General features: G+C 46.4%; 2 protein-coding genes across 6 annotated transcripts in view; one reads left to right on the plus strand and one right to left on the minus strand.

Moving 5' to 3' along the window:
* LOC137518095 (SCO-spondin-like) overlaps positions 1-27,943 on the minus strand; it is a 296,678-nt gene that overhangs the window by 208,305 nt on the left and 60,430 nt on the right. For 2 of the 3 annotated variants that reach the window (XM_068235412.1, XM_068235411.1), the window contains exons 20-32: positions 26,050-26,230; positions 25,883-25,977; positions 21,595-21,851; positions 19,428-19,562; positions 13,041-13,243; positions 11,030-11,157; positions 10,836-10,945; positions 9,418-9,567; positions 9,224-9,317; positions 4,462-4,856; positions 2,557-2,787; positions 611-787; positions 154-402 (exon numbers count right to left, since the gene is read on the minus strand). In XM_068235412.1, coding sequence (XP_068091513.1) covers positions 154-402; positions 611-787; positions 2,557-2,787; positions 4,462-4,856; positions 9,224-9,317; positions 9,418-9,567; positions 10,836-10,945; positions 11,030-11,157; positions 13,041-13,243; positions 19,428-19,562; positions 21,595-21,851; positions 25,883-25,977; positions 26,050-26,230 — 2,405 coding nt within the window. Of the gene's footprint in view, positions 1-153; positions 403-610; positions 788-2,556; positions 2,788-4,461; positions 4,857-9,223; positions 9,318-9,417; positions 9,568-10,835; positions 10,946-11,029; positions 11,158-13,040; positions 13,244-19,427; positions 19,563-21,594; positions 21,852-25,882; positions 25,978-26,049; positions 26,231-27,943 lie in introns of those variants that run through there. The other variant, XM_068235413.1, reaches the window with a different exon arrangement.
* Positions 1-27,943, plus strand: part of LOC137518100 (uncharacterized) — a 266,833-nt gene that overhangs the window by 145,506 nt on the left and 93,384 nt on the right. The gene's annotated exons all lie outside the window — the stretch shown is intronic.

The raw sequence follows: 27,943 nt of genomic DNA on the forward strand, positions 1-27,943 counted from the left end.
TGATCCAGCAAGCAAAAAAGTAGGATTAAAGTGAACAAAAAAAACACTTTTTTTCATTTCCTGGGGTCTGAAAATGAATATATAGTGAATGTGTGATAAGGGGGTGGGATCTTGAGGTGTTGGGGAATTTATCTCGCCCATTTCTGTACTTACCACAGTTGTCCAAACTCTCGTCTGATTGGTCGCGGCAGTGCGGGATACCATCACACAGCTGGCTGTACCCCACACATTCGCCGCTCAGCGAGCACTTGAAGTGATCGAGATCACAGGTTCGGTTACAGTCAAGTTCATCGCTACCGTCCACACAATCCACTTCACTGTCACAGAGCCAGCCGCGGGGCTTACACTCGCCACTGCCACAGCGGAACTCGTAGCGGCCGCAGAGGGGGCCTAACACAGGGGCTGTGGGCAGAAAACACAGGAGTCTTTGTAACTGCCTGTCTCTAGCATTTCTTCTACATGCATTATTTAATGTACATTATTAAATGTTAATAATTATAACTATAACAGCAATAGTACAGAGACTGTTATTAATAAATGTTGAATACATGAGAATTGTGTAATCTTAGATTTATGGCTGAATTTTTTGAAGATAATTATTAAAGTTCACCTGATGTCCCATGTGGGGGCACTGTTGTCTTTGTCATATCAGGGCGTACTGAAGCACAGTTATCGGGCTCTTCGTCTGACCCATCAGTACAGTCCCAGATCCCATCGCAGAGCTTCTGTCTTCTTAGACACATCCCATCTCTGCAAACCCAGAATCCAGGAGGGCACGTCCCTAATCCTGCACCGACACAAAGATTAAGAGACTGTACAAACACTACTTATCCTGTAAACTGGGGTTGTCAAAATCAAATACACAAAGGGCCAAACTTGAAAACTATGCAGGAGAACAGAGGCGCCAAAAGGATAAAAGGAAGCTAAATGAGCTTAAAAACCAAATTCTTGGTAAATAGAGGTAGTGGTGGACTTACCTCCTCCAAGTAGACACACAACGACTGTAGTAAAGACAGTCAATATATTTTATTTATGAACTCCAAATATGCAACGCGTTTCGCAGGATTGATCCCGCTTCATCAGGCAATAACAACGGAGCAATAGCATATGTGGTCAGTAGAAGAGCCAGGCACCTCTGTTGAAAACTAGGCCCAAGTCGTGGGCCAACCTTGAAGGCTAGTAGCCACCTCCCTCCCTTAAACAGTTTTCTGGTATCTTTTGGTGTTCCTCGGTGGCTAGTGGTCCTCCTCTCCTCTATACAGTTCCCTAGTGTTCAGTGGTCCTGCTCCCTCCTCTATACAGTTCTTTGGTGTCTAGAGAATGGACATCGTTGGAACCCTGAGGAGGTGAGACACCACTGCTATATACCAATACCACAATTACCAAAACACAGAGGACATGTCCTCAACCCTCCAACTTAGAATCACTAAACCATGTTGTGTGTAACATAATCTGTACAAACAACATTATCACAAACACAGCTCAATGTAAACTTCAGGAACTGTGCGCTCCTCTATACATTTCCCTGGTGTTTAGTGGTCCTGCTCCCTCTCTTAGACAGTTCCTTGGTGTTTAGTGGTCCTCATTGCTCCTCTATACAGTTCCCTGGTGTCTAGTGGTCCTGCTCCATCTCCTATACAGTTCCTTAATGTCTAGTGTCCTCCTTGCTCCTCTATACAGTCCCCTTGTGTTTAGTGGTCCTGCTCCCTCCCCTATACAGTTCCTTGCTGTCTAGTGGTCCTCCTTGCTCTTCTATACAGTTCCCTGGTGTTTGGTGGTCCTGCTTCCTCTTCTATACAGTTCCCTGGTGTCTAGTGGTTCTCCTTGCACCTCTATGCAGTCCCCTTGCGTTTAGTGGTCCTCCTCTCTCCTCTATACAGTTCTTTGGTGTCTAGAGAATGGACATCGTTGGAACCCTGAGGAGGTGAGACACCACTGCTATATACAAATACCACAATTACCAAAACACAGAGGACATGTCCTCAACCCTCCAACTCAGAATCACTAAACCATGTTGTGTGTAATATAATCTGTACAAACAACATTAGCACAAACACTGCTTATTGTAAACTTTAGGAACTGTGTTTCTATGGCTGAGGATTTGCATAAAAACTTAGAGTACCTTCAGCCCCCCCCCCCCCCCCAAATAAGATTGTAATACTTCTCTAAGTAATAGGAAGCCTCTGAAAAGTCCAGAGGCTTCCGTGATCCCTCTCAATCCCACCGAACTAGTGCAGGGACCCTCCGCACATATTCAGCAAGGGCTTGACGAATATGTTCTCGTGGCTGCGGCCCCATCCATGTACAGGAGCACGTGCATGGCTTTTTCCTCCATCCGCAAGCGGCTCTGTGTCAATCTACAGGTGCGCGTCGTACTTCCACCTGCGCAGCGCTCGTACACGGATAAGAGCATGGTCGCAAAGAAGAAGAGGGTCCTGGCAAGCAGGAGTGGGGTGTAGGAGGACTGGAGAAACCTTAGGATCGTGCTTAGTGCCAACTGTAAAGTGTGGTGGTGGTGGAGGAATAATTGTATGCTCATTGACTACTTTCCCTTACCTGAACAGATGGCCTCATCAGTTCCATTAGTGCAGTCTCTGTGACCATCACACACTTTCTCCTTCCGCAAACACAGCCCATCAGGACACTGAAACTCGCCAGTGTGACAGGAGCAGCCCCTCTCATCGCTGAGATCTCCGCAGTCATCATGGCCATCACAGCGGTGCACGTATGGCACACACTTACCAAGTGGGCAGCGGAAATGGGCAGAGCTGCAGGCAGAGGAGCAACCTGGGCAGCAGAGATAAGTTTAAAAGTTAAATTCACTTATTTTGATATGTTAGATAATAAACAAACAGCTCTAATATTGAGTCCTTCAAATTCGGGAAGATTTGGCACCCATATCTATCATTATTTGCCTGCATGGGCCCCCGCCAAGCAAAACTTTGATGGGATCCCTATGGTGACCTTTAAGCCTGGAGCCCACTGGGGATTGCTCCTGGGTATGCAACTGTGCAAGCGCTTTTTCTGCAGCAATCCAGTGTGATTTTTATGTTGATCAGAAGCACTATACAGTCTACTACTAGCAGTTGTATCTTTTTTGTAACTTGTAGAAATAAAGTTTAAAATACTTACTGGGCTTTCTGAGGTTAATTTCTCCAATTAGAGTAGCTCCTATAACATCTCGGGCTAGGGGGTGGGGCTACGCACCTGAATCCAGACTTCGGGAGACACGGCAAGTAGTTTAACTTTATTTAAACATTAAAATCGCCCACAAAAAAAAATCACTGAAAAATCACTTATGGAAAGCAATTTAAAAGCAATTTTGCAGCGCGCCTTTCTTTTGCATTGAAGCACAAAACACAAAAAATTCTGCATGCACTGCAATTGAGATGGCCAAATCACATTCGCCCATGTGGGTTAACTTCATCATCATTGACTTTCATCAGTGTAGTGCTTTTTGGGAACGCTGGCAGTCCTAAAGCACAGCTGAAATCACTCAAGTGGGCCCCAGGCCTTACAGTCAGAAGACGCATCTGCCAGCATCATATAACAAGTGTGAGCACCATAACCACCTATATCAGTGTGGCCACCATGACATCTGCTTTGAACAAAAGAGGGCTGTACCAATAAGCGGGAGGGGCAAGAAGATGCCTTCCCCCCGGGTCCCCCAGTAGTTACACATTTGGAAGTGCACCCCTATATTGGCCTCGATTCATAAAGCATTACCTCATGCGGTAATGCTGAAAACAGCAGATTTTACCGACCACTTAGCAAAATGTCAATTCATAAAGGCTGTTACAGCATGAAAAGCTGACATTACCGACCAGGGAGATAAATTACCGACTTGGCTGCAGTTATCGACAACACATGTCAGTAAATTGTCAGCAAATGTCAATTCATAAAGCCTGCAACAAGCGGTAAGCCAGGCGGTAGTTACCGACACCTCTGGTGAGGTCTTAACAAGTTACCGACAGCTCTGACAGCTCTGATTAATGCAAAGAGCAGAGATCCGAAGTCAGTTTGATTCATCTGTGGAGAGAGCCAGAGAGCCCTCTGTGTGAATCATTTTAGCAGGCAGGGAAAGACTGTGTGACTCATCTGTCTGAGTTATCAGTGGGAGAGCCAGAGAGAGCCGTCTGTGTGATTCATTTCTGCAGGGCAAAGAGGGAATCGGGACACTGCTCTACTCTACCGCTTAATGGGCTGCGGTAATTTACCGACCTCCAAGGGCAGCTGGGGAAATCTTTATGAATTAGCACACAGACCGGGAAAATACCGAGTGCGGTATTTTCCCGACAAGATTTTTTTTATCGCACTGCTGTTTATGAATCGAGGCTATTGTCTTTAGATTTCCATCAAATCTCCGGCCTCATTTTGGTAAGATCATGTGACCCATACTACTTTGTGGCCACAAATGAATCAATTAATCTTTCAGAGACTTGAAAATGGCGCTTGACCCACCTGATTCATCTGAGTCATCAGCGAATCCACAGTCCAGATCACCATCGCAGACGTGAGAGAGCGGGATACAGCGCCCGTTGGCACAACGGAACTCAGAGCTGCTGCAGGCTGGTGCGGGGCAACCCCATTCATCAGAATGGTCGGCACAGTCTGCTCTGCCGTCACAGCGGTGTGCCAGGGCGATGCACTGTCCGTTGGCACAGCGGAACTCCTGCGGAGCGCAGGTCAGAGAGCAGATCTCATCCGAGCCGTCTCCACAGTCATCCTCGTTGTCACAGAGCCAGGCAACGGGCACACAGCGGTCACCGAGACGGCACGCAAATTCATCGCTTTCACAGCGAGACGGGGCAGAACACGGCTCATCAGGGCATTGCCAGCGGCCTGACTCGCAGGAGCTGCAGGGAGACAAGCAAGAGTTACACACTGCATGGTGGAAGGATGGGGTAGCAAGAGCTGCAGGGAGACAAGAGTTACACACTGCATGGTGGAAGGATGGGGGAGCAGGAGCTGCAGAGAGACATGAGTTACACACTGTATGGTGGAAGGATGGAGTAGCAGGAGCTGCAGGGAGACAAGAGCTACACACTACATGGCAGAAGGATAGGGTAGCAGGAGCTGCAGGGAGACAAGCAAGAGTTACACACTGCATGGCGGAAGGATAGGGTAGCAAGAGCTGCAGGGAGACAAGAGTTACACACTGCATGGTGGAAGGACGGGGTAGCAGGAGCTGCAGGGAGACAAGCAAGAGTTACACACTGCATGGTGGAAGGATGGGGTAGCAGGAGTGCAGGGAGACAAGAGTTACACACTGCATGGTGGAAGGATGGGGTAGCAGGAGCTGCAGGGAGACAAGAGTTACACACTGCACGGTGGAAGGATGGGGTAGCAGGAGCTGCAGGGAGACAAAAGTTACACACTGCATGATGGAAGGATGAGGTAGCAGGAGCTGCAGGGAGACAAGCAAGAGTTACACACTGCATGGCAGAAGGATAGGGTAGCAAGAGCTGCAGGGAGACAAGCAAGAGTTACACAAGTATGGCGGAAGGGTGGGATAGCATGAGCTGCAGGGGGACAAGAGTTATACAATGCATGGAGGAAGGATGGGGCAGCAGGAGCTGCAGGGAGACAAGAGTTACACACTGCAAGATGGAAGGATGGGGTAGCAGGAGCTGCAGGGAGACAAGCAAGAGTTACACACTGCAAGGTGGAAGGATGGAGTAGCAGGAGCTGCAGGGAGACAAGCAAGAATTACACACTGCATGGAGGAAGAACGGGATAGCCAGAGCTGCAGGGAGACAAGAGTTACACACTGCGTGGCGGAAGGATGAGGTAGCAGTAGCTGCAGGGTGACAAGCAAGAGTTACACACTGCATGGTGGAAGGATGGGGTGGCAGGAGCTGCAGGGAGACAGGCAACAGTTACACACTGCACGGTGGAAGGATGGGGTAGCAGGAGCTGCAGGGAGACGAGCAAGAGTTACACACTGCACGGTGGAAGGATGGGGTAGCAGGAGCTGCAGGGAGACAAAAGTTACACACTGCATGATGGAAGGATGAGGTAGCAGGAGCTGCAGGGAGACGAGCAAGAGTTACACACTGCATGATGGAAGGATGAGGTAGCAGGAGCTGCAAGGAGACGAGCAAGAGTTACACACTGCATGGTGGAAGGATGGGGTAGCAGGAGATGCAGGGAGACAAAAGTTACACACTGCATGATGAAAGGATGAGGTAGGAGGAGCTGCAGGGAGACAAGCAAGAGTTACACACTGCATGATGGAAGGATGAGGTAGCAGGAGCTGCAAGGAGACGAGCAAGAGTTACACACTGTATGGCGGAAGGATGGGGTAGGAGGGCAGCAAGACCCCAGGAATGGCATGTTTGTATTCACTTCAAAATCCTTTTCTCTCAGGAAACGTCCAAATCTATGTGTCATACGCTCTGCTTATAGGACAGGCACTAACTACTCCCTTGGTAGTGTATACCACCTGCAACAAGCACCAGCTCCTCTCCAGTGAGTGTAAATCCCCTCACCAGGCACTAGTGTATACCTGCACCAGTACCACTCCTCAGTGAAAGTGGAAGAAAGTGTGTGTGGCTCTGGGTGGGGGTGGGGGGGCGGGCATTAGGAGCTGGCAAGGTAAGTCTTTAACTACTTCACCACTGAGGGGTTTTCCCCTTGTGGACTAGCAATTTTCCCCTGTCAGCGCTCCTCCCTTTCATTTGCCAATAATTCTATCACTACTTATCACAACAAAATGATCTATACCTTGTTTTTTTTTTTGCCACCAATCAGGCTTTCTTTGGGTGGTGTGTTTTGCTAAGAATTATTTTCTAATAATTATTTTATGCTAAATGTTTTTGGCCATTATAGTTTTAAAATAATACATGCTACTGTAATTAAAACCTACCTATTTTATTTGCTAATTTGTCCCGGTTATTGCAACATTTAAAATATTTCCCTAGTACAATGTATGGCAACAGTATTTTATTTGGAAATAAAGGTGCATTTTTTTTTCAATTTTGCGTCCGTCACTATTTACAAGCCCATATTTTCAAAAATAAACAATAAATATACCCTCATGACATACATATTTAAAAAGTTCAGTCCCTAAGGTAACAACTGCTATTTTTTTTTTAATTGTCATTTATTTTTTAATACAAAAGTTTTATTTGGATAACTATGGGAGAGTGTGGGAGGTAAGGGGTTAATTTTAATTGCATGTGTAGGTCTTTTAATTTAATTTAAAAAAAATGTAAGTGTAATTTTACTATTCGGCCACAAGATGTCCTCGCGCATTATTTCCTGTTAGCTAATTAGAAATACACGAACAGGAAATAATGCGTAGCTGTGTTACTTTCGGTATTAAAGAGGAGCTGTTAGGTATGAGGTCTCAGAGAAAAAAAAACACATATATCAGTAGCTAAATATTGGCTGTACTTGCATACATATGCATTTCACTGTTCACGTTAGGATTTCACAGAATTTTTATATAGTATTTGCAGAGATTGATGCTCCTGACAGCTCATGGCAGGTTCCATGTTTGTCTGTCTTGGATGAAGCCAATTGCGATGTAATATCCTCCCTTACCTTGCTTCCTGATGATTCCACTCACAAAAAAAGATCAGGATCAAAGATCCTAATGGTTCATGATCCAGACAACACTACTGTGCAGTGAATATTAATTAGCCATGTGGCTAGGAACAATAGCGGACTCATGCAGTATACTCTATATAACGGAACATGTGCCCTGTGAACAGCACATTGATTTTTCAGTGCTGTGAGTTATAGGCTGCGTTACTGGCTGCTGTAACATGAGCCTGTAACTTCTCACTGTGAAAGCAGCCTTAGGGCGGGATAGGGAAATGAAGGGGAGGACCAAGGGAGTGCAGTGGGGAGAAGAAGCAGCCCCAGAATGCTTTGCAGTATCTGTTATGCGGCCTGCCGGCCTCCTTAGGTGCTTGGGAATATAGAGGCTTGCTGTTCAGAAAACATCAAAGTTAGAGAGATTTTTAACTTCAGTATTGCCTTTTTGGCTTCCTTCTAAACTGTTTAACACAGGAGAATAGAGGTTTAAATTAGATTTTGCAGCCTTAAAGTTACTCTTTAAGACAGCAGGCATCTCATTGATGCCGACGATCATGGATACCGGCACTTTGATCAAGGAATGGGAACTGCATTCCCATTCACTGATCGGTGTTCTAGTACACCGCAATAGAGGGGGAGTTGCGGGCGTGCGCAACCGTGCCCCCGCCGCTCATAGAAACAAGGAGATGAACCTGGAGCGGTCAGAGAGCAACCGTAGGGCGAAGATATACAGTCACGGCTAGTGGTTAAAGAGAACCAGAGATGAAGCACCCTCTTGTATTTTACCTTATAAATCAGTGGGAACATGACAGTAAACACCTAATCTGCTCTTTGTTTCATTGTTCTCTGTTTAATTTGCCTGTTATCACCTCTGATAAGAATCACCGACTGAGCAGTCGGTCTGGCTTTGCTACAGAATGATTATAGCTGAGACTGTGTTCTTTGGTGTCTTTTCAAATCCAAGCCTGCCCCCTGCTGGCTCTGCTCAGGAATCATTATAGCTGAGTCATTATAGCAAAGCCAGACACAATGCTCAGTCCAGGATTCTTATCACAGCTGATAACAGACACTTTTAGCAGTGAGGATGAAACAGAGGGCAGGGTAGGTGTTTTCTCTAATGTTCTTACTCATATATATGGTAAAATACACAAGGGTGCTTCGTCTCTGGTTCACTTTAAGGGCCCTTTTCCACTAGCATTGCTGAATCGTAATTACCAGCGATTTCCCGACGTTTGCGGCCGCGATTTTGCTATGCTATGCACTGCATAGCAAAATCGCGGCAAATATCGCTCCGCCGCGCGTTCGCGTTCCTGAAAAAAACGAATTGCGGTAGTGGAAATGACCTACCGCGATTCCTATGTTAAAAAGCAAACCGTAGAGATTGTAAAATCGCTAGCGGTTTGCGACTTTTCGATTCAGCCAGCGCAAACGCGCTGGTGGAAAAGGGCCCTAAAGGCTACCTGAAAGTAAATAGCATGTATATGTTCTACTTAGAACCGGCCTGTAATTCCTTGTTTTTGTTTTCATTATAAGGGATAATAACAAAAAAATAAAGTCTCGTGGGATATCCACAGATATGGGAGCTGCATAAATAGCAGCAATAGCAGCAGCAGATACCAGTAACCTAGATTTTTTTATCCCTGAAAACCAAAAATCAGTTCCAGAAGATGAGACTTACCAGTTGTGGCAGCCTTGTGTTATGGCCGCACCGGCTGGGAATGGAAGATTATCCCAATAGCAGGGGCACTCTGATGGGTCAATGCAGCTCCCTTCTGTGTAATGGGAAGACAGACATCAGTCGGGAGAAAGAAGCAGTGCACAGAAATGTGTATGATACAACATGGCTACCGATGACTAGGGCAGCCCACTCACCATGCAAGACCTTCCCCTCCGGACAGAAACAGCCCTCCACACAGGACAGAGAGGCACATCTCTCCTCACGCTGCAGCGATATGCTATTACAGGTACGGGGACAGGCTGGTCCACAAGCTTCATAGACAAGGCCATTGTCACACTGCATTGCTGCACAGGACATCAAGATCACATATGAGAGAAAGTTTCAGGCATACCCTACACGTAAGTTACACACATGATAATATTCAGATTAGTGGTTCCTTCATGTCCCTGTCCAGGGCTGTTTTTTTAGGCATAGGCAAACCAGGCAAATGTCTAGGGTGACAGGTGTAGGTGGGGGCACCACAGTGCTAGTCTTAGCACACAGGGGGACAATTATCAAGAGTGTCGGAGACAAAATATTGGTAGTTTTTTTAGAAATCTGTGCAGAACTGTCTCAGACATCTTAAGAAATCACTAGTACAGTTTCCTTCTAAAACTGTTGTAAAATAGGAGGCGCTAGGAAGGTCTCTCAGATAGTACAGTGTGTGAGGTAAAATTGCTGTTACTGAGGTAACCAATACATCTGCTGTATTGATACCAGCAGGCTATGAGGAGGAATTCAGCAGGGGGGAGGAGCCCTTCACAAATCATGCCTAGCCTGCATCTGTAGAACTGCTATTAAGCACTTCTTAATCTGTGGCAGTTTAAGGATTTACACTTTTCTTAACTATAGTGCTGCTCTAGAAATTCAAACTAAACTGCCACTATTAAAGAAAACATGTACTGAGAAAAACCTCCCCGGGGGGTACTCACCTCGGGAGGGGGAAGCCTTCGGATCCTATCGAGGCTTCCCCGTCCTCCTGCGTCCCACGGGGGTCCCGCTGTGCCCCTCCAAACGTCGGTGATGTAAATATTTACCTTCCCAGCTCCAGCGCAGGCGCAGTAGCGGCGCTGCGCTCCGAAGTAGGCGGAAATACCCGATCTCAGTCGGGTCCGTTCTACCGCGCAGGCACAAGTCTCCAGCGTCTGCGCAGTATATCGGACCCGATTGAGATTGGGTATTTCCGTCTACTTCGCAGCCGAAAACTAAACAGTGCCCCCGCTGGAGCCTGGAAAGGTAAATATTGAACAGGCTGACAGATTTGTTGGGCCGGCTTTGAAGGGCTGCAGCGAGACCCCCATGGGACAGAGAAGGACGGGGGAAGCCTCCGGAGGCTTCCCCCTCCCGAGGTGAGTACCCCCCAGGGGAAGTTTTCCTTGTTACAGTGTCTCTTTAAGTAGGATAGGAGAAGAAAACTAACTGATGCAGGTATTATCTTCCTGTTCATTGGGTAGGGAGACCAAAGGTGCCTTGCCTGGGGCACCAAAGTGGCCAGAAACAGCCCTGCCCTTGTGATTCTACCACAGCCAGAGAGACTGCAAAGCATACTATAGTTCATTGACAGAATACGCACGGCATAAGTCCTGTGAACGCCAACGTAGGTAGATTCCACGCTGGTTACACTCCTCCACGTATGTGGCAATAGCTGTGCAGAGGCACTCACAGTCACCACCAGAGTCACACCTGGGAAAAGATAAAGAGGTTAGTGTGTGCTCTACAGGTGAGCAGATTCCTGGCGTGCAGCTACTGTTCTCCGTTATCACCTACCCGCAGGCGTCGTACACACACCAGTCATAGAACTGTTGGCAAGGCACTTCCTGGTGGCATGGGGCAAACGCTGGCTGCATCAGGACACCGCAGCTCTTCCTGGCCCAGGTGACCCGGTGGCTGTTCTCCTGAGGAAGACACAGAATAAGAACCATTAGTGCTTCCACCATGGAGCAAATTAACACAGATACTCAGGTCAGGGCCAGGACAAGGTTCTCCGGCATGAGAAGGATTCCAAAGTATGCCCCCACGCACTAGCCCACACATTTTGCCCACCAAAGAATAGGTAGCAAATGCTCCCCCAGTATTGGGAAGACTCCCTGCCCTTAGATAGCTAGATATGCCCCCAGTATTAGGCAGCCCCCTCCACAGTAATAGCCAGTTGTTCCCCCAGTATTAGGTAGCCCACCTCCCCAGTATAATAGCCAGATGTACCCAAATACAGCATTAGGCAGTCCCCCCAACTGCAGTGTTACAGAGTGCAATGTGCAAGAATTACATGCAGTAAACACTCGCCTCCTCCCGGTTCCAGGCAATGACGGTCCCATCTGTCTTCTCTGCACCACCGCTGCTCTATACTTCTATTTCATTGGTTGGATTCTAGTTCTCAATCTGAGGAGCAGGAAGTACAGAGCGGTGGTAGAGGCGCCTAGAGCCTGGAGGAGGTGAGCGTGTGCTGCACACAGTGACCGGAAGTGGGCCCAAGGAGACGGAGGGAGGATAGAAGTCAGGCCCCCACCCCTTGTAGGTCTTCACCAAGAGGCTGGAGCCTATCCAGCCTCTAACTTGCTCTGATCCTGACTCACGTGTGCTCCCAGTTTATTATCACATCTTACTTCATTAATTGAATAACAAAGTGTTTCTTTGTAACAATGTACGCCTTCGTTAAGGCAACAAGTCAGAATTATATTCAAACAAACTGTGGTACGCATGCTTTGCTGGTGAGCATTTATTCACTCACACTAAAAAAAATCCACCTTAAGGTCCCCATTAAAGATCAAAATCGATCAGAAAGAATCGATCAGGCCCATAAATGGGATGTAAAATTGAACCAATCCGATCACTTCAAATGGAAACAATCTGTAAAAACAGATCAATGTAACAATCATTAAGTCGATTGTTTGATTGTGTTAGGCACCATCAACACTATTCAATCGATCAGAAGGTTGACTGTTTCGCTAAATTTTATCGTTAATGGACACCTTAGGATCCGACGATTGTTTCAAGGACACAGAGTTCCCTTTGTCAAGTTAATGGATCCCTTCTCAGGATCTGATGATACATTCTTGACTCTACAATGTGACCAGGTTTATGCAGTATGAGGAACTTCCCAAAGAATCCACAGAGCTGGAAAGACCGCAAAGGCCGGGGCCTTGGGTGGCAGATGGCCAAGGGGTGGCAGGACATGGAAAAGGGATTGCTGGAAAGGCCGCAAAGGCCCGGGCCTTGGGTGGCAGATGGCCAAGGGGCGGCTAAACATGGAAGAGAAATTGCTGCATATGGAAGAAGAAGCTGCAAATGGAATACAGAGGTTGCAAATAAGGAGCAACATATGGAAATAGGGAGCTGCTGCCCAAGTGACCTATATATCACTGAAGGGAGCTGCTATACATGAATGGAATAGGGGGCTGCACAAGGGATAGGAGGGGGATGTGGCACATAGAAGGGGAGCGGCAAGAAAGTTGGCCTTGGGGCTGAAAAAGTATAAATCTGGCCTTGAGCATCCATTCAAAGTATATTTGCCCCTCTACTACATACAGTAGATATGGTAAGACAATAACAATAATATTTATATAGCTCTTTTCTCCCTGGGGACTCAAAGCGCTGTGCAATCAAGATCGTAGCATGGACGGGCTCTTTCAGAGGCAAGCTAGGAAGATTCCATACGTGTTAATATTTACAACTCATATCAGAATGGCGCATGTGCTGCTCATATTCCTGAAAAGCTTTTTACAACTCTCCTCCCACACAGGACACGTGGCACGTGTAATAACAGACTAGTGTAATGTACCGTGCACGGGTGTTCAAAGTCATCGCTGTAAACTTCAGGGCACAACAAGCTCATCCTCCAGCTATTTCCAAACAGATCTGCCGTAGGTTCAATGATTCCCTGCCGACTGGTGAAATCATTCTCGGTGTCACCGTCAAAATTCCCACACAGTCCACTGACTTGTCCTTGGAATGATGGGTCCAGCTTGACATAGACACGCGTTCCTGTAGGGGAGAGGAATTAAAATTCTGTAAAGTGGATCTGACACTAAAAAGGAGGAAGGGCGAAAGGATTTTTTACACCATATATGTGGTGGTGATGGTCATGTCCAGGAGACTCACGGAGAAGCATGTGATCAGTTTGGTCAGGTGATAGATATGTACGATAAGTCTCTGATTTGCTAGTCATGATTATGTGCTAAAGCAAATCAGAGCTTTGCGAATCTATCAGCTGATCAAACAAATCACATGCTTCTCTATGAGTTCTTCTAGACATGACCATCACGAGCACAGGGGATTAATGTTCTATTATTTTATTTAAACAGGTACGTAAAATTTTATTACAAACGACGCATAGTTGCACCCATGTGGTGTACTGCTAGATATCATAGCAGTAAGGTGTTATGGTACAGTGGCATATTGCAATAGCACCAGTCCATTTCAGTCCCCAGCAGCACCTTTTTTAAAGGGAACCTGTACTGAGTAAAAATATTTAAAATAAACACATGAGGTAACTTCAAATGAACATTGCATAGTTACCTTGCCATCAGTTCCTCTCAGAAGCTCATCATTTTCTTCTGACAATGATCCCTTCCAGTTCTGACAATATTTTGTCAGATCTGAAATATATCAGTTGCTGTCAATAAAATATCAGTTGCTGTCAGTTATAGCTGAGAGGACAACTGATGTACCAGGTAATGTCCATGTTTCCCTATGGCTCAAGTGGGCGATGTTACAGTTTAACTGTGTGCTGACCAGAAAGCTGTTATGGGGTAATGGCCATTTTCAAAATGGAGGACGGAAAATTCCCTTGGTCACAGTGAACAAACAGGACGTGGGACATGAGAAAGACACTGAGGAGTGGACTACATGGGAGGTAAGTATGACTTGTGTATGCTTATTTTGACTTTTAATTTTCAGTTCAGGTTTTCTTCAAGCATAAAAAAGGATGTACCACAGCAGATAATCCAAAGATTACAATAGAGTTTATAAAATAGTAGAAAACGTAAGGCAGTTCATATCGATATTTATATGTTACGCAAAATCTTGCTTACATTTTTGCAATTTCACCTATACGTAATTATGATTTGTAAATTCCATTGATTTTGTGTAATCATTCGTAATTTTGCACACATTTTCACGTAATTTTCATTTAATTTCTTGTCGACTTGTTGCGAATCTAGCGATGAATTGCAAAGCTCTCATACATGCTATTGGCACGAAAATTGTTATGTATGTTAAGGAGAAAATTGGGTACAAGTTAAAAAAAATATTTTTTAAAAATGACCATGTCGTTTTTGAGAAAATCAATTTTAAAAATGCAAAGAAAAATGGTTTTTAAACTCAGAAAAATTACAGTTTAAAAACCATTTTCCTTTGCATTTTTAAAATCGATTTTCTCAAGAACTTCTTGCTTTTCCTTTTGAAAAAAAAACTTTTTTGTCTTGTACTTACTATTCTCCTTAAAGTGAACCTCAGGACTAAAAATCGACTCAGCAGCACTGGTGTTTCTTTAACAGTTTCACAGCATCAGAACTTTGTTTCTCTTATACAAGCCTCATTTTTTGCTGCACAGAAGAAAACTGCCCGGGCTTTTTTCCCCTGATGCTGTGCAAAGCATGATGGGATTTCTGATGATGTTGCTCTCGTTCTGCTGTTTTGGTGCAAATTTTGTTTTTTTTACATTTTGAATTTGACATTTGAAGCCTAGCGTGTGCAGATGGGAGGGGTTATCAGGACACAGGACAGTTGAAAATATGTCTCCTGCTCCTTGTCACTAGTGTTGGGCGAACACCTAGATCTTCGGGTTCGCGAACGTTCGCCGAACATCGCCGCGATGTTCGGGTGTTCGCGCCGAACTCCGAACATAATGGTAGTCAATGGGGACCCGAACTTTCGTGCTTTGTAAAGCTTCCTTACATGCTACATACCCCAAATTTGCAGGGTATGTGCACCTTGGGAGTGGGTACAAGAGGAAAAAAAATATTTGAAAAAGAGCTTATAGTTTTTGAGAAAATTGATTGTAAAGTTTCAAAGGAAAAACTGTCTTTTAAATGTGGAAAATGTCATGTTTCTTTGCACAGGTAACATGCTTTTTGTCGCCATGCAGTCATAAATGTAATACAGAGAAGAGGTTCCAGGAAAAGGGACCGGTAACGCTAACTCAGCACAAGCAGCAGAACACGTGATGGAACAGGAGGAGGCGCAGGAGGAGAAGGCCACGCTTTTTGAGACACAACATCCCAGACCTTGCATGAGGACAAATAGCGTGCGGATATAGCAATGCTTTTTGTCGCCATGCAGTCATAAATGTAATAAAGATGAGAGGTTCAATAAACAGGGACCGGCAACACTAACCCAGCTGCAGAAGCAGCAGCAGCACACGTGATGGAACAGGAGGAGGCGCAGGAGGAGAAGGCCACGCTTTTTGAGACACAACATCCCAGGCCTTGCATGAGGACAAATAGCGTGCGGATATAGCAATGCTTTCCCAGCAGACACAGAGTGGCAGTAAACACAATGCTATATAGTGTGGCTGAGCGAGGTACACAGAGTGGCAGTAAACACAATGCTATATAGTGTGGCTGAGTGAGCGGTGTACTACTATTCCCAGCAGACACAGAGTGGCAGTAAACAGAATGCTATATAGTGTGGCTGAGCGAGCGGTGTAGTACTGTTCCTAGCAGACACAGAGTGGCAGTAAACACAATGCTATATAGTGTGGCTGAGCGAGGTACACAGAGTGGCAGTAAACACAATGCTATATAGTGTGGCTGAGCGAGCGGTGTACTACTATTCCCAGCAGACACAAAGTGGCAGTAAACAGAATGCTATATAGTGTGGCTGAGCGAGGTACACAGAGTGGCAGTAAACAGAATGCTATATAGTGTGGCTGAGCGAGCGGTGTACTACTATTCCCAGCAGACACAGAGTGGCAGTAAACACAATGCTATATAGTGTGGCTGAGCGAGGTACACAGAGTGGCAGTAAACACAATGCTATATAGTGTGGCTGAGCGAGCGGTGTACTACTATTCCCAGCAGACACAAAGTGGCAGTAAACACAATGCTATATAGTGTGGCTGAGCGAGGTACACAGAGTGGCAGTAAACAGAATGCTATGTAGTGTGGCTGAGCGAGTGGTGTACTACTATTCCCAGCAGACACAGAGTGGCAGTAAACAGAATGCTATATAGTGTGGCTGAGCGAGGTACACAGAGTGGCAGTAAACAGAATGCTATATAGTGTGGCTGAGCGAGCGGTGTACTACTATTCCCAGCAGACACAGAGTGGCAGTAAACACAATGCTATATAGTGTGGCTGAGCGAGGTACACAGAGTGGCAGTAAACAGAATGCTATATAGTGTGGCTGAGCGAGCGGTGTACTACTATTCCCAGCAGACACAGAGTGGCAGTAAACACAATGCTATATAGTGTGGCTGAGCGAGGTACACAGAGTGGCAGTAAACAGAATGCTATATAGTGTGGCTGAGCGAGCGGTGTACTACTATTCCCAGCAGACACAGAGTGGCAGTAAACACAATGCTATATAGTGTGGCTGAGCGAGGTACACAGAGTGGCAGTAAACAGAATGCTATATAGTGTGGCTGAGCGAGCGGTGTACTACTATTCCCAGCAGACACAGAGTGGCAGTAAACAGAATGCTATATAGTGTGGCTGAGCGAGCGGTGTACTACTATTCCCAGCAGCGACACAATGACTGGGGGGACCCTGGAAAGGTGTATGGGCACCTTTACTCTCTATTTGATACCATTTGTCACCACCCCTGGCCCTTAGGCAGGGAACACACCCGACAGTGCATTCTCCCAGCCATATCTGGGTTTCCATCATTCTGCATTCGCAGTCACTTGTTATAGCATGGGATTTCCCAGGCTTATTCACAGTTTTTTAGATGCGGCAGAATACATTGTGATTACAAACGCGCATTGGGCAGAAAATAAGCAGAATGCTGACCGATTTAAAATCGCAAGAAGAAACCTAAACAAACGCAAAAAAAGTGCGATTCCCAAGTGGGCCATTGACTATAACTATCTGTGCGTGGAAAAACATAAATAAATCTACAAGTGTGTTCCCTGAATTGATGATGATTATTGGACATTTCAAGTTCAGTCAAATGTCATTTTCCTCCATGTGTAGATTATGTCCTCTGGTCCTTTGTCTAGATCCAGGGAGGAAAAGCTCATTGGGCAAGCTTTTATAGTGTATTTGTATATACTCATACATGTTGTATGCATACCAGAATTGTATTTGCTTTAGCTGCAGCTGTTTGGCATTAAATACAGTTGCTTAATTTATTATCAACCATGTCCTTCTCCAAGCTTGTTGTTCCCAGCTGTATCCCTTTTATTTTATAGAGTGCTATGCCATTAGTATGGCTGAGATGCATGACCTTACATGTATCAATATTAACCTTTTCGGGACCACGTGCATTAGATTCTACGCCGCACTTGTGGCTGTTCTAGCCTGATGCGGTGTAGAATCTACGCCGGCCCGCAATTTCCGCTCCCGATGCGATCGTGCGCACCCGGAGGGGGAGATTAAGCTGTCATATGACAGCCGACATCTCCCCCGAGTGATCAGCAGCCATCGCGTATGGCTGCTGATCACGTGATCACTACGATCGCCGTCGGATCGCAGTGATCAGTTTGACAGCTGCGGCGGCAGGGGGGAAAAGAAGAGGATCCACTCACCTCCCTGCCGTTCCCGCGACGATCGGCACCCCCCTCCGCTCTGGCCGGCATCTCCGCTCCGTCTGACATCAGTGCCGGGTCCCGGCTTGATGACGTCATCAAGCCGCGACCCGGAACTGATCGTCAGACAGAACGGAGAAGCCGGCGGGAGAAGAGGGTCCCGTGCGGCTCATCGCTGGAGCCTGGAAGGTAAGTGAAGGCTGCTGGCAGAAGGGGGGGCCCAGGCCACCATGGGGGGACACAAATCCAGGCAGCCACAGACGGATCCGGCCGCCTGACCCCCCCAAACGCGCGCACCCCCTTCCCGTGCAAAATGCCTGGTCCTTAAGGGGGGGGGGGGGGGGTAGGTGGCCGGTTCCGAAAAGGTTAAATTAATGCTTTGTCATTTTTCTGTGTTGATTTTCATGTACTATTTTGTTATAAACTAAACGATTAAAACAATGTTTGTCTAAGCACTGCAAAAAAATCCTGTCTTTCTGAGAGAAAGTTACCATAACTGTTTTCTTAATATATACTGACATATCTAGTGAGGTTGTTGAAATAACACGTTTTCCTACAGGACTAGCTAATGAAAAGTGGTGAGAAGTGGTGGCAGCTTAACCGACCCGATCGCATATTGTATCGATTATACATGCAATCAAAATAGTATTGTGTGTGAACTCACTAACCAATCCAAAATGTTACTTTGCCTATAGTTCTGGATGCCTTCAAAATACCCTCCGTGAATGAGGGCTAAATGGTAATTGGAGGGTGATGTCACAGATCCCCCCAACATCACAGTTAGGCAAAGTGTTCCCTTAAACACATAATTAGACAACAAATCCCTCTAAACACAGGGTAGTGCTAACTGCAAAGTATGATGCAGGTCATGCAGTGCAGGACTGACTGATCAGAAGTTTCTACAGTTGTGGCCATGAAGTGTGTGTATTATTCAGTGCTACTCGGATACCACTTTTCACTATCTGGATCTAATTCGGATCCGGATACCCAGATATCCGATCCGGGTCGGATATCCGAGTTTAAAATTTTCCAATCCGGATCCGAATCGGATATCCGACCTCAGTATCCGGCCGGATTCGGATATCTGGATAGAAAACCAGAAGTTACCTGAAAATGGATTAAAATGCTTCCAAAAGTCTCTTCAAATGGCCGAAATCCCTTTCGGAGGTCTCTCTCTCTCCTCTCTCTCTCTCTCTCTCTCTCTCTCTCTCTCTCTCTCTCTCTCTCTCTGATTTTTGCCATTGAAGGTGATTTTGGCTTCTGTTCGGATATCTGAACTAACTATCCGCCCGGATTTCGGATTTCAGATGGGAAATCCGAGTTTGCTCAGATAGACTATTCGGATTTTAAAAAAATATCCGAATTGCTATTCAAAGCACCGATAGTGGAAAAAGTTCAGATTATCTGGGTAGTTCGGATATCCGAAATCTTGATGAGCACCACTGGTATTTTTTACAGTGTTAAAACTGCAGCACTCACCTCCATCCCAGAGAACGGTAAGTCCCAAATGTGCAATCAGGATGGTGAACAGTCCGGCCTGCTCTAGAATAATCCCATTTCCACTGTACATTTTGGGGAGTCTGACTGGCACTCCGTTCACAGTCACCTCCTTACCTACAAGAGGGAGAAGAGAGAGACTGGGGTGAGGTGGGAGAAGAAGAGAGAGACCTGGAGGGAATGGGAGAGAGAGAAAGAGAGGTGCTGAGAGTGGAATGGGGGAGGATGACAGAAACTTGGAGAGAAAGGAAGGGAATGAAAAAGAGAGAGAGAGAGAGAGAGAGAGAGAGAGAGAGAGAGAGAGAGAGAGAGAGAGAGAGAGAGATATGCAATAGGGGGAAAAAAAACTGTAGGCAAAAGAAGAGCCAACTTCCATATTCAACATCAGTAGTTTTATCCCCATTACCAATGCTGCCTCCCCTACTCCCATCACTAGTTCTACCTTCTCTCTTTCCTGTCACTAGTGCTGCCATACAATCAGTGATGCCAATGCCATCCCGTCCCTCCCACTAGTGCTACCTCTCCTCCCATCATCAGTGCCTTCCCTTCCCCTACCTTTTATCACCACTGATACTGTTCTTCTTTTTCATCCCCTAGTGCTCCCCCCATTACTAGTGCTTCCTCCCCTCCCCCCATTTCCAGTGTTTCCCTCCGCCCTCGTCCATCACTACTGCTGCCACCAGCCAGACCAGTGATGACTTTCCTCAAGTTTTTCCCTTTTCTGGTGCCTTTTTAGACTTTCCTCAGTTTGTCACCAATGCTACCTCTCCTCCTCCCCATCACCAGTGCTGCCTCCCTCCATCATTAATACTGCCCCACCCCAATAAACAGTGCTTCCTCCCTCCATCACCAATCCCATCTCTCTCCTCCCCATCACCAGTGATGCCTCCCTCCATCACCAATTCTTCCCCACCCAATAACCAGTGCTTCCTCCCTCCATCACCAATCCCACCTCTCTCCTCCCCCATCACCAGTGATGCCTCCCTCTATCGCTAATTCTGCCCCGCCCCAATAACCAGTGCTTCCTCTCTCCATCACCAATCCCACATCTCCCCTCTTCCCCATCACCAGTGATGCCTTACCCAATCACTAGTCCCACCTCTCCCCTCCTACCCATCACCAGTGATGCCTTACCCAATCACTGATCCCACCTCTCCCCTCCTTCCCATCACCAGTGATGCCTTACCCAATCACTGATCCATCCTCTCCCCTCCTTCCCATCACCAGTGATGCCTTACCCAATCACTGATCCCACCTCTCCCCTCCTTCCCATCACCAGTGATGCCTTACCCAATCACTGATACCACCTCACCCCTCCTCCCCATCCCCGCCACCAGTGATGCTTTACCCAATTAACAATTCCACCTCTCCCCATGACAAGGCTACTTTCACTCCCCCCCACTTCTAGTGCTCCCTCCTCCCTTCATCAGTGCTACCTCCACTCCTCCCCATCATCAGTCAAGACCCTCGCTCATCACTACTGCTGCCACCAGCCTGACCAGTGATGACTTTCCTCAAGTTTTTCCCTTATCTGGTGCCTTCTTAGACTTTCCACAGTTTGTCACTAATGCTACCTCTCCTCCTCCCCATCACCAGTGCTGCCTCCCTCCATCACCAGTCCCATCTCTCCCCTTCCCATCACCAATGGTGCCTTACCCAATCACAATCTCACCTCTCCCCATCACCACTGATGCCTCCCTCTATCACTAATCCCACCTCTACCCTCCCCTTTTACCAGTGATGCCTCCCTCCCTTACTGATCCCACCTCTTCTCCTCCCCATCACCAGTGCTGCCTCCCTCCATCACTAATTCTGCCCCGCCCCAATAACCAGTGCTTCCTCCCTCCATCACCAATCCCACCTCTCCCTTCCCATCACCAGTGGTGACTTACCCAATCACTAATCCCACCTCTCTCCTCCCCATCACCAGTGCTGCATCCCTCCATCACTAATTCTGCCTCGCCACCAATAACCAGTGCTTCCTCCCTCCATCACCAATCCCACCTCTCCATTCCCAATCACCAGTGATGCCTTACCCAATCACTAATCCCATCACTACCCTCCTCCTCCCCATCACCAGTGATGCCATACCCTATCAATAATCCCACCTCTCCCCTCCCCCATCACCAGTGCCGCCTCTGTCACCCACCTCTTAGCAGATGAACCACAGTATTTCCAATCATGACCATCACAGATTTGGTGCAGGTGATGCCGCTGCTCCCACATGGCACATTCTCGGTGGTGACGGTGAAGAGGCCGTGTGTCTCTCTGGCCAGAATATACTGGCAGTCTCCCAGGAAGGTGAACGATCTTCCATCGAAGGTAACATAGTGAGGGTCGCCGGTTGCAGTGCATATCCCGGCACACTGGTAGTCAGTGCACTCCCAGCGCCGGTGCTTACATACACTGCAAGACAAGGAGATTACTGCTATGTGCACGAGTCATCAAGTGGGGCGCTGGGAATACAGAGAAAACTAATGCTCTTCTTCAGGTATATGAAATATAATTATACTCTTACTCACTAATCCCACCTCTCCTCTCCTCCCCATCACAAGACAAATCTCCCCATTACAAAAGGGCTGGAGACAAAACTACTGCAGGGAAATCTCCCCATTACAAGAGGGGTGGAGACTAAACTACCGCAGGGAAATCTCCCCATTACAAGAGGGGTATACACAAAACTACTGCAGGGAAATATTACCATTACAAGAGGGGTGGAGACACAACTACCGCAGGAAAATCTCCCAATTACAAGAGGGGTGGAGACACAACTACTGCAGGGAAATCTCCCCATTACAAGAGGGGTGGAGACACAAACTACTGCAGGGAAATCTCACCATTACAAAAGGGGCGGAGACAAAACTACTTCAGGGAAATCTCCTCATTACAAGAGGGGTGGAGACTAAAATACCGCAGGGAAATCTCAAAATGACAAGAGGGGTTGAGACACAAACTACTGCAGGGAAATCTGCCCATTAGAAGAGGGTGGAGACAGAACTACTGCAGGGAAATCTCCCCATTAGAAGAGGGGTGGAGACAAAACTACTGCAGGGAAATCTCCCCATTACAAGAGGGTGGAGACAGAACTACTGCAGGGAAATCTGCCCATTAGAAGAGGGGTGGAGACAAAACTACTGCAGGGAAATCTCCCCATTACAAGAGGGGTGGAGACAGAACTACAGCAGGGAAATCTCCCCATTATGGGAGGGCCAGAGAAAACTACTGCAGAGAAATCTCCCCATTACAGGAGGGGTGGAGACACAAACTACTGCAGGGAAATCTCCCCATTACAGGAGGGGTGGAGACACAACTACTGCAGGGAAATCTCCCCATTACAGGAGGGGTGGAGACAATACTACTGCAGGGAAATCTCCCCATTACAAGAGGGGTGGAGACAAAACTACTGCAGGGAAATCTCCCATTACAAGAGGGGTGGAGTCAGAACTACTGCAGGGAAATCTCCCATTACAAGAGGGGTGGAGACACAAAACTACTGCAGGGAAATCTCACCATGACAAAAGGGGTGGAGACAAAACGACTGCAGGGAAATCTCACCATTACAAGAGGGGTGGAGTCAGAACTACTGCAGGGAAATCTCCCCATTACAAAAGGGGTGGAGACAAAATTACTTCAGGGAAATCTCCCCATTACAAGAGGGGTGGAGACAAAACTACTTCAGGGAAATCTCCCCATTACAAGAGGGGTGGAGACACAAACTACTGCAGGGAAATATCACCATTACAAGAGGGGTGGAGACAAAATTACTGCAGGGAAATCTCCCCATTACAAGAGGGGTGGAGTCAGAACTACTGCAGGGAAATTTCCCCATTACAAGAGGGGTGGAGACAAAACTACTGCAGGGAAATCTCCCATTACAAGAGGGGTGGAGACACAAAACTACTGCAGGGAAATCTCACCATGATAAAAGGGGTGTGTTATGATCATGTCTGCAGCGTTTACTGCTGGCTGCAGTGGTATTGTAACCCAAGCAGTTCTGATGTCATTACATGCATTTTCTTGCATAGTTTGGTTTGCACTTAAACTAGTTGCTGATTCCATCTGCAGTCGCTCTGAAGTTAATGACAGTTTAATATGCTTTTGTGTAAACAAACATTGTCTGCCGCAATGGAGGGGCAATCCCTTTCCTGCAGGCTGCATATCATTGTCTGCCTTTTCCTGCTGTCAGCCTGTGATTAATTACCATTCACTTGTGTGGGAATCTGCAGGTCTGCTCCCATTGGATGACCTCAGTATAAAGAACTGCTTCCTGCAATGCTTGATGGGCTACCATAGTCTCAGATTCTGTCTGTTACTCTGCTCGTGCCCCACCTCGTTCCTGGTCCGTGTGGACTGCGCTGACTCCTGCGAAGGGGTCAGCGAGTCCTCCTAGTTCTGCTCTTGTTCTAGAAGTTGTTACTTGCTTGTCTTGTGTCATATATTGGTTCATCGCCAATATATACGCATACTTGCGCATTTTGTTATTTTCCTTGTACTCGTGTTACGTTGATACATCAGTGTCGCTGATATATACGTACACGAACTGTTTATTTCCTGTGTTCAGTTAGTCAGCCTTCCAGCACGTTTTGGTAGTTTGCACGTATCGTGAGCACCCGTGCTGAGCTAGTATCCTGCTCCTGGTCCTGTTTGTGGATTGCGTTCATCTCTGCGAGGAGATAACGAATCCTTCTGAATCCTGTCCTGTTACCGTTTGTGGATTGCGTTCATCTCTGCGAAGAGATAGCGAATCCTTCTGAGCCCTGTTCCCTGTATTGCTCCAGTGCTAGTCAGTGTTCCTGCTTAAGTCATATATCGGTTCATTGCCGATATATACATATGTTAGTCAGACGTTACAAATAGTTTCATTGATAGCTGTAATTGTAATACGCTAGGAAAACATACTTATTGTATATTTGTCTGTGTTACATTCATCTATCTTGATCCTGCTATTTCCTGACTATCTTGTCCTGTCTTTGTGAGGCACGCCATCGCTGCAAACGCATTGGCTGCCTCATTCCAGTCTGTCTTATTGTGGACGCTTGCTGTCACTAAGTAGTGGCTAGTTAAGCAGGCGTTCATTCTGTCTACCTGTCCTGATCTCCTCAGTCCTGGTTTGTGCGCTCAGCGCTACTTTGCGCTGAGACGTTATTACGAAAGTGTTGTTTGTGGCTGTTCGGATCTGCACCGGCTCTGTGCACCACAATCTCCTATTGGAGTCAGTCCTCTCCTCCACTAAACTGGGGATATCCTGATTCCTTGTGCTGGTGTGTGTACCTCCTTCACGTCAGCTTATGTGTTGTATGCTGACTGTGGAGATTACACCTCCAAGCCTAACAGGGTGGAGACAAAACGACTGCAGGGAAATCTCACCATTACAAGAGGGGTGGAGACAAAACTACTGCAGGGAAATCTCCCCATTACAAGAGGGGTGGAGACAGAACTACCGCAGGGAAATCTCCCCATTACAAGAGGGGTGGAGACACAAACTACTGCAGGGAAATATCACCATGACAAGAGGGGTGGAGTCAAAACTACTGCAGGGAAATCTCACCATTACAAGAGGGGTGGAGACAAAATTACTGCAGGGAAATCTCCCCATTACAAGAGGGGTGGAGACAAAATTACTGCAGGGAAATTTCCCCATTACAAGAGGGGTGGAGACACAAACTACTGCAGGGAAATCTCCCCATTACAAGAGGGGTGGAGTCAGAACTACTGCAGGGAAATTTCCCCATTACAAGAGGGGTGGAGACAAAACTACTGCAGAGAAATCTCCCCATTACAAGAGGGGTGGAGACACAAACTACTGCAGGGAAATATCACCATGACAAGAGGGGTGGAGTCAAAACTACTGCAGGGAAATCTCCCCATTACAAGAGGGGTGGAGACACAAACTACTGCAGGGAAATATCACCATGACAAGAGGGGTGGAGTCAAAACTACTGCAGGGAAATATCCCCATTACAAGAGGGTGGAGACAGAACTACCGTGGGGAAATCTCCCCATTACAAGAGGGGTGGAGACACAAACTACTGCAGGGAAATATCCCCATTACAAGAGGGGTGGAGACAGAACTACCGCAGGGAAATCTCCCCATTACAAGAGGGGTGGAGACACAAACTACTGCAGGGAAATATCACCATGACAAGAGGGGTGGAGTCAAAACTACTGCAGGGAAATCTCCCCATGACAAGAGGGGTGGAGACAGAACTAGATCAGGGAAATCTAACCAAGACAAGAGGGATAGAGACAAAACTACCGCAGGGAAATTTTACTATTATGGGAGGGGCAGAGACTCAAACTACATCATAAAGTCTCACCAATTCCCTGGGATCCATGAAGGTTAATGCATTACGTAGTGTTGTTCACTAATAAGATGTAAAAGAACAGTTTGTATAAAGCAACAATTCATACAGTTTGAGGATAGTCCAAAGCCTTACCAGGTGTTGCAGTCTTTGGTGATGTTCTGGTTCGGCTGGTAGAGCCTCCCATGGTGATGGCACGGACAGTCCTCAGGAGGGACACATCGGTCATCCTGTCACCAGGAGAGAATTGAATGAGTTTCTATCACAGAGAGTTCTGCAAGTCTTATGGGAAGCATACTGACCAGCAGCACTGTGCCATCTGGACATACACAGCCATCTAGAGCATCGGCACACGTCTCGTTCTGATCCAAGTTGTCACAGGTGAGTAAACAGGATCCATATTTATAGATCAAGTCACCAGGGCAATAGGCCACCTCTGGGCAGTTGTCCTCGGGGCAGTTCCATACGCCATTCTCACAAATGCTGAAAGAAGAAACATGAGGCAGCAAAGACAGTCAAGAGTAAATCTGGCCAAACCCCACATAATTTTGCTTACGATCGTAATTATAATTACGATTTATATTGTGATCGACATTACAATTGACCCAACATTGCGGTTCAGTGTTTCAAATCGTAATATCAATCATAATTAAAATCGTAAATACTTAAATCAACTTCAATTTACGAGTGATTAGACATTTTTGTCTAATTAAACATCTGATTGGGCAAAAAGTTATACAATGTATGGCAACCTTAAAGAGGAACTACTGCGGCTTAGCCTGGCTGTTTATTATGTGGAAGTCTCCTCCCCCGAGCATTCTGGGACACCAGAGATCTTTTCTGCTGGATCTAGAACTCTCAGTAACTGAACATTCCACAGAGATTACCCGTACCAAAGATGGTGCCCATGATACATTTCAGTAAGTAATTCAGGGAGAAGAAAGATTTTACAATGGGCAAACACGAGTAAATAATTTATAAATAAATATTGTAAAAAATAAGTTAGTTATTTTGGTTACACTTCTTCTTTAAAGAGACTCCGTAACAAAAATTGCATCCTGTTTTTTATCATCCTACATGTTCCAAAAGCTATTCTAATGTGTTCTGGCTTACTGCAGCACTTTCTACTATGACAGTCTCTGTAATAAATCAATGTATCTTTCCCCTGTCAGACTTGTCGGCCTGTGTCTGGAAGGCTGCCAAGTTCTTCAGTGTTGTGGTTCTGCTATGAACTCACCCTTTCTGGCCCCTCTATGCACACTGCCTGTGTGTTATTTAGATAAGAGAGAAGAGAGAAGCTGCTCTAATCAGCTGGATAAATCGTCCTCTGAGCTGGCTGGGCTTTCACATACTGAGGAATTACAAACAAGGGCAAAGCTGTTTGCAGGAAGAAAAGAGCAGCCTGAAACTTCAGTGCATGGGGGAAAGAAACACACAAATGATCTCTTGAGATTCAAAAGGAATGCTGTATACAGCCTGCTTGTGTATGGATGTATTTTCTATGTGTGGACATACTGTACATCAACCTACTTCCTGTTTTGGTGGCCATTTTGTTTGTTTACAAACAAACTTTTTAAAACTGTTTTTAACCACTTTTAATGCGGCGAGGAGCGGCGAAATTGTGACAGAGGGTAATAGGAGATGTCCCCTAACGCACTGGTATGTTTACTTTTGAGCGATTTTAACAATACAGATTCTCTTTAAGTGTTACCTCATCTGACACAGGGGCCTTGGATCGCTGTACAAAACAGTGATAAAGATTAAGCTCTTACAATTCACATCATGATGGCAAATGGACACTGATCACAGCAGGTGAAGTCAGCCATATATGATGATCAAGATGTCGTCATGTGGCTGAGACATTCAATGAAATCAACCTATCCTGTGTAGCTTAGGAAACAGGTCATAGAATGATTTCATCAGACATCTCCTACCACTCTGTCCATCTGTGTTACAATTCAACCACCTCCTGCTTCTGTGTCCACAAATAATATATTCCCTCCCACCCATCTCCCACCACTTTGTCTACCAATATCATCTCCTCATTTTCTACCATCATCACCATCAACACTTTTCCACTACAGCCACCTACTAATAAATAACTTGAGTACAATCTTCTGCAACCACCAATACCATCATGATCATCTACCACCAACACTGTATCATCTCCAAGCACTACACATCATGTACTATAGC

Source organism: Hyperolius riggenbachi, chromosome 5 (assembly GCF_040937935.1).
Source record: "Hyperolius riggenbachi isolate aHypRig1 chromosome 5, aHypRig1.pri, whole genome shotgun sequence".
Classification (NCBI taxonomy): domain Eukaryota; kingdom Metazoa; phylum Chordata; class Amphibia; order Anura; family Hyperoliidae; genus Hyperolius; species Hyperolius riggenbachi.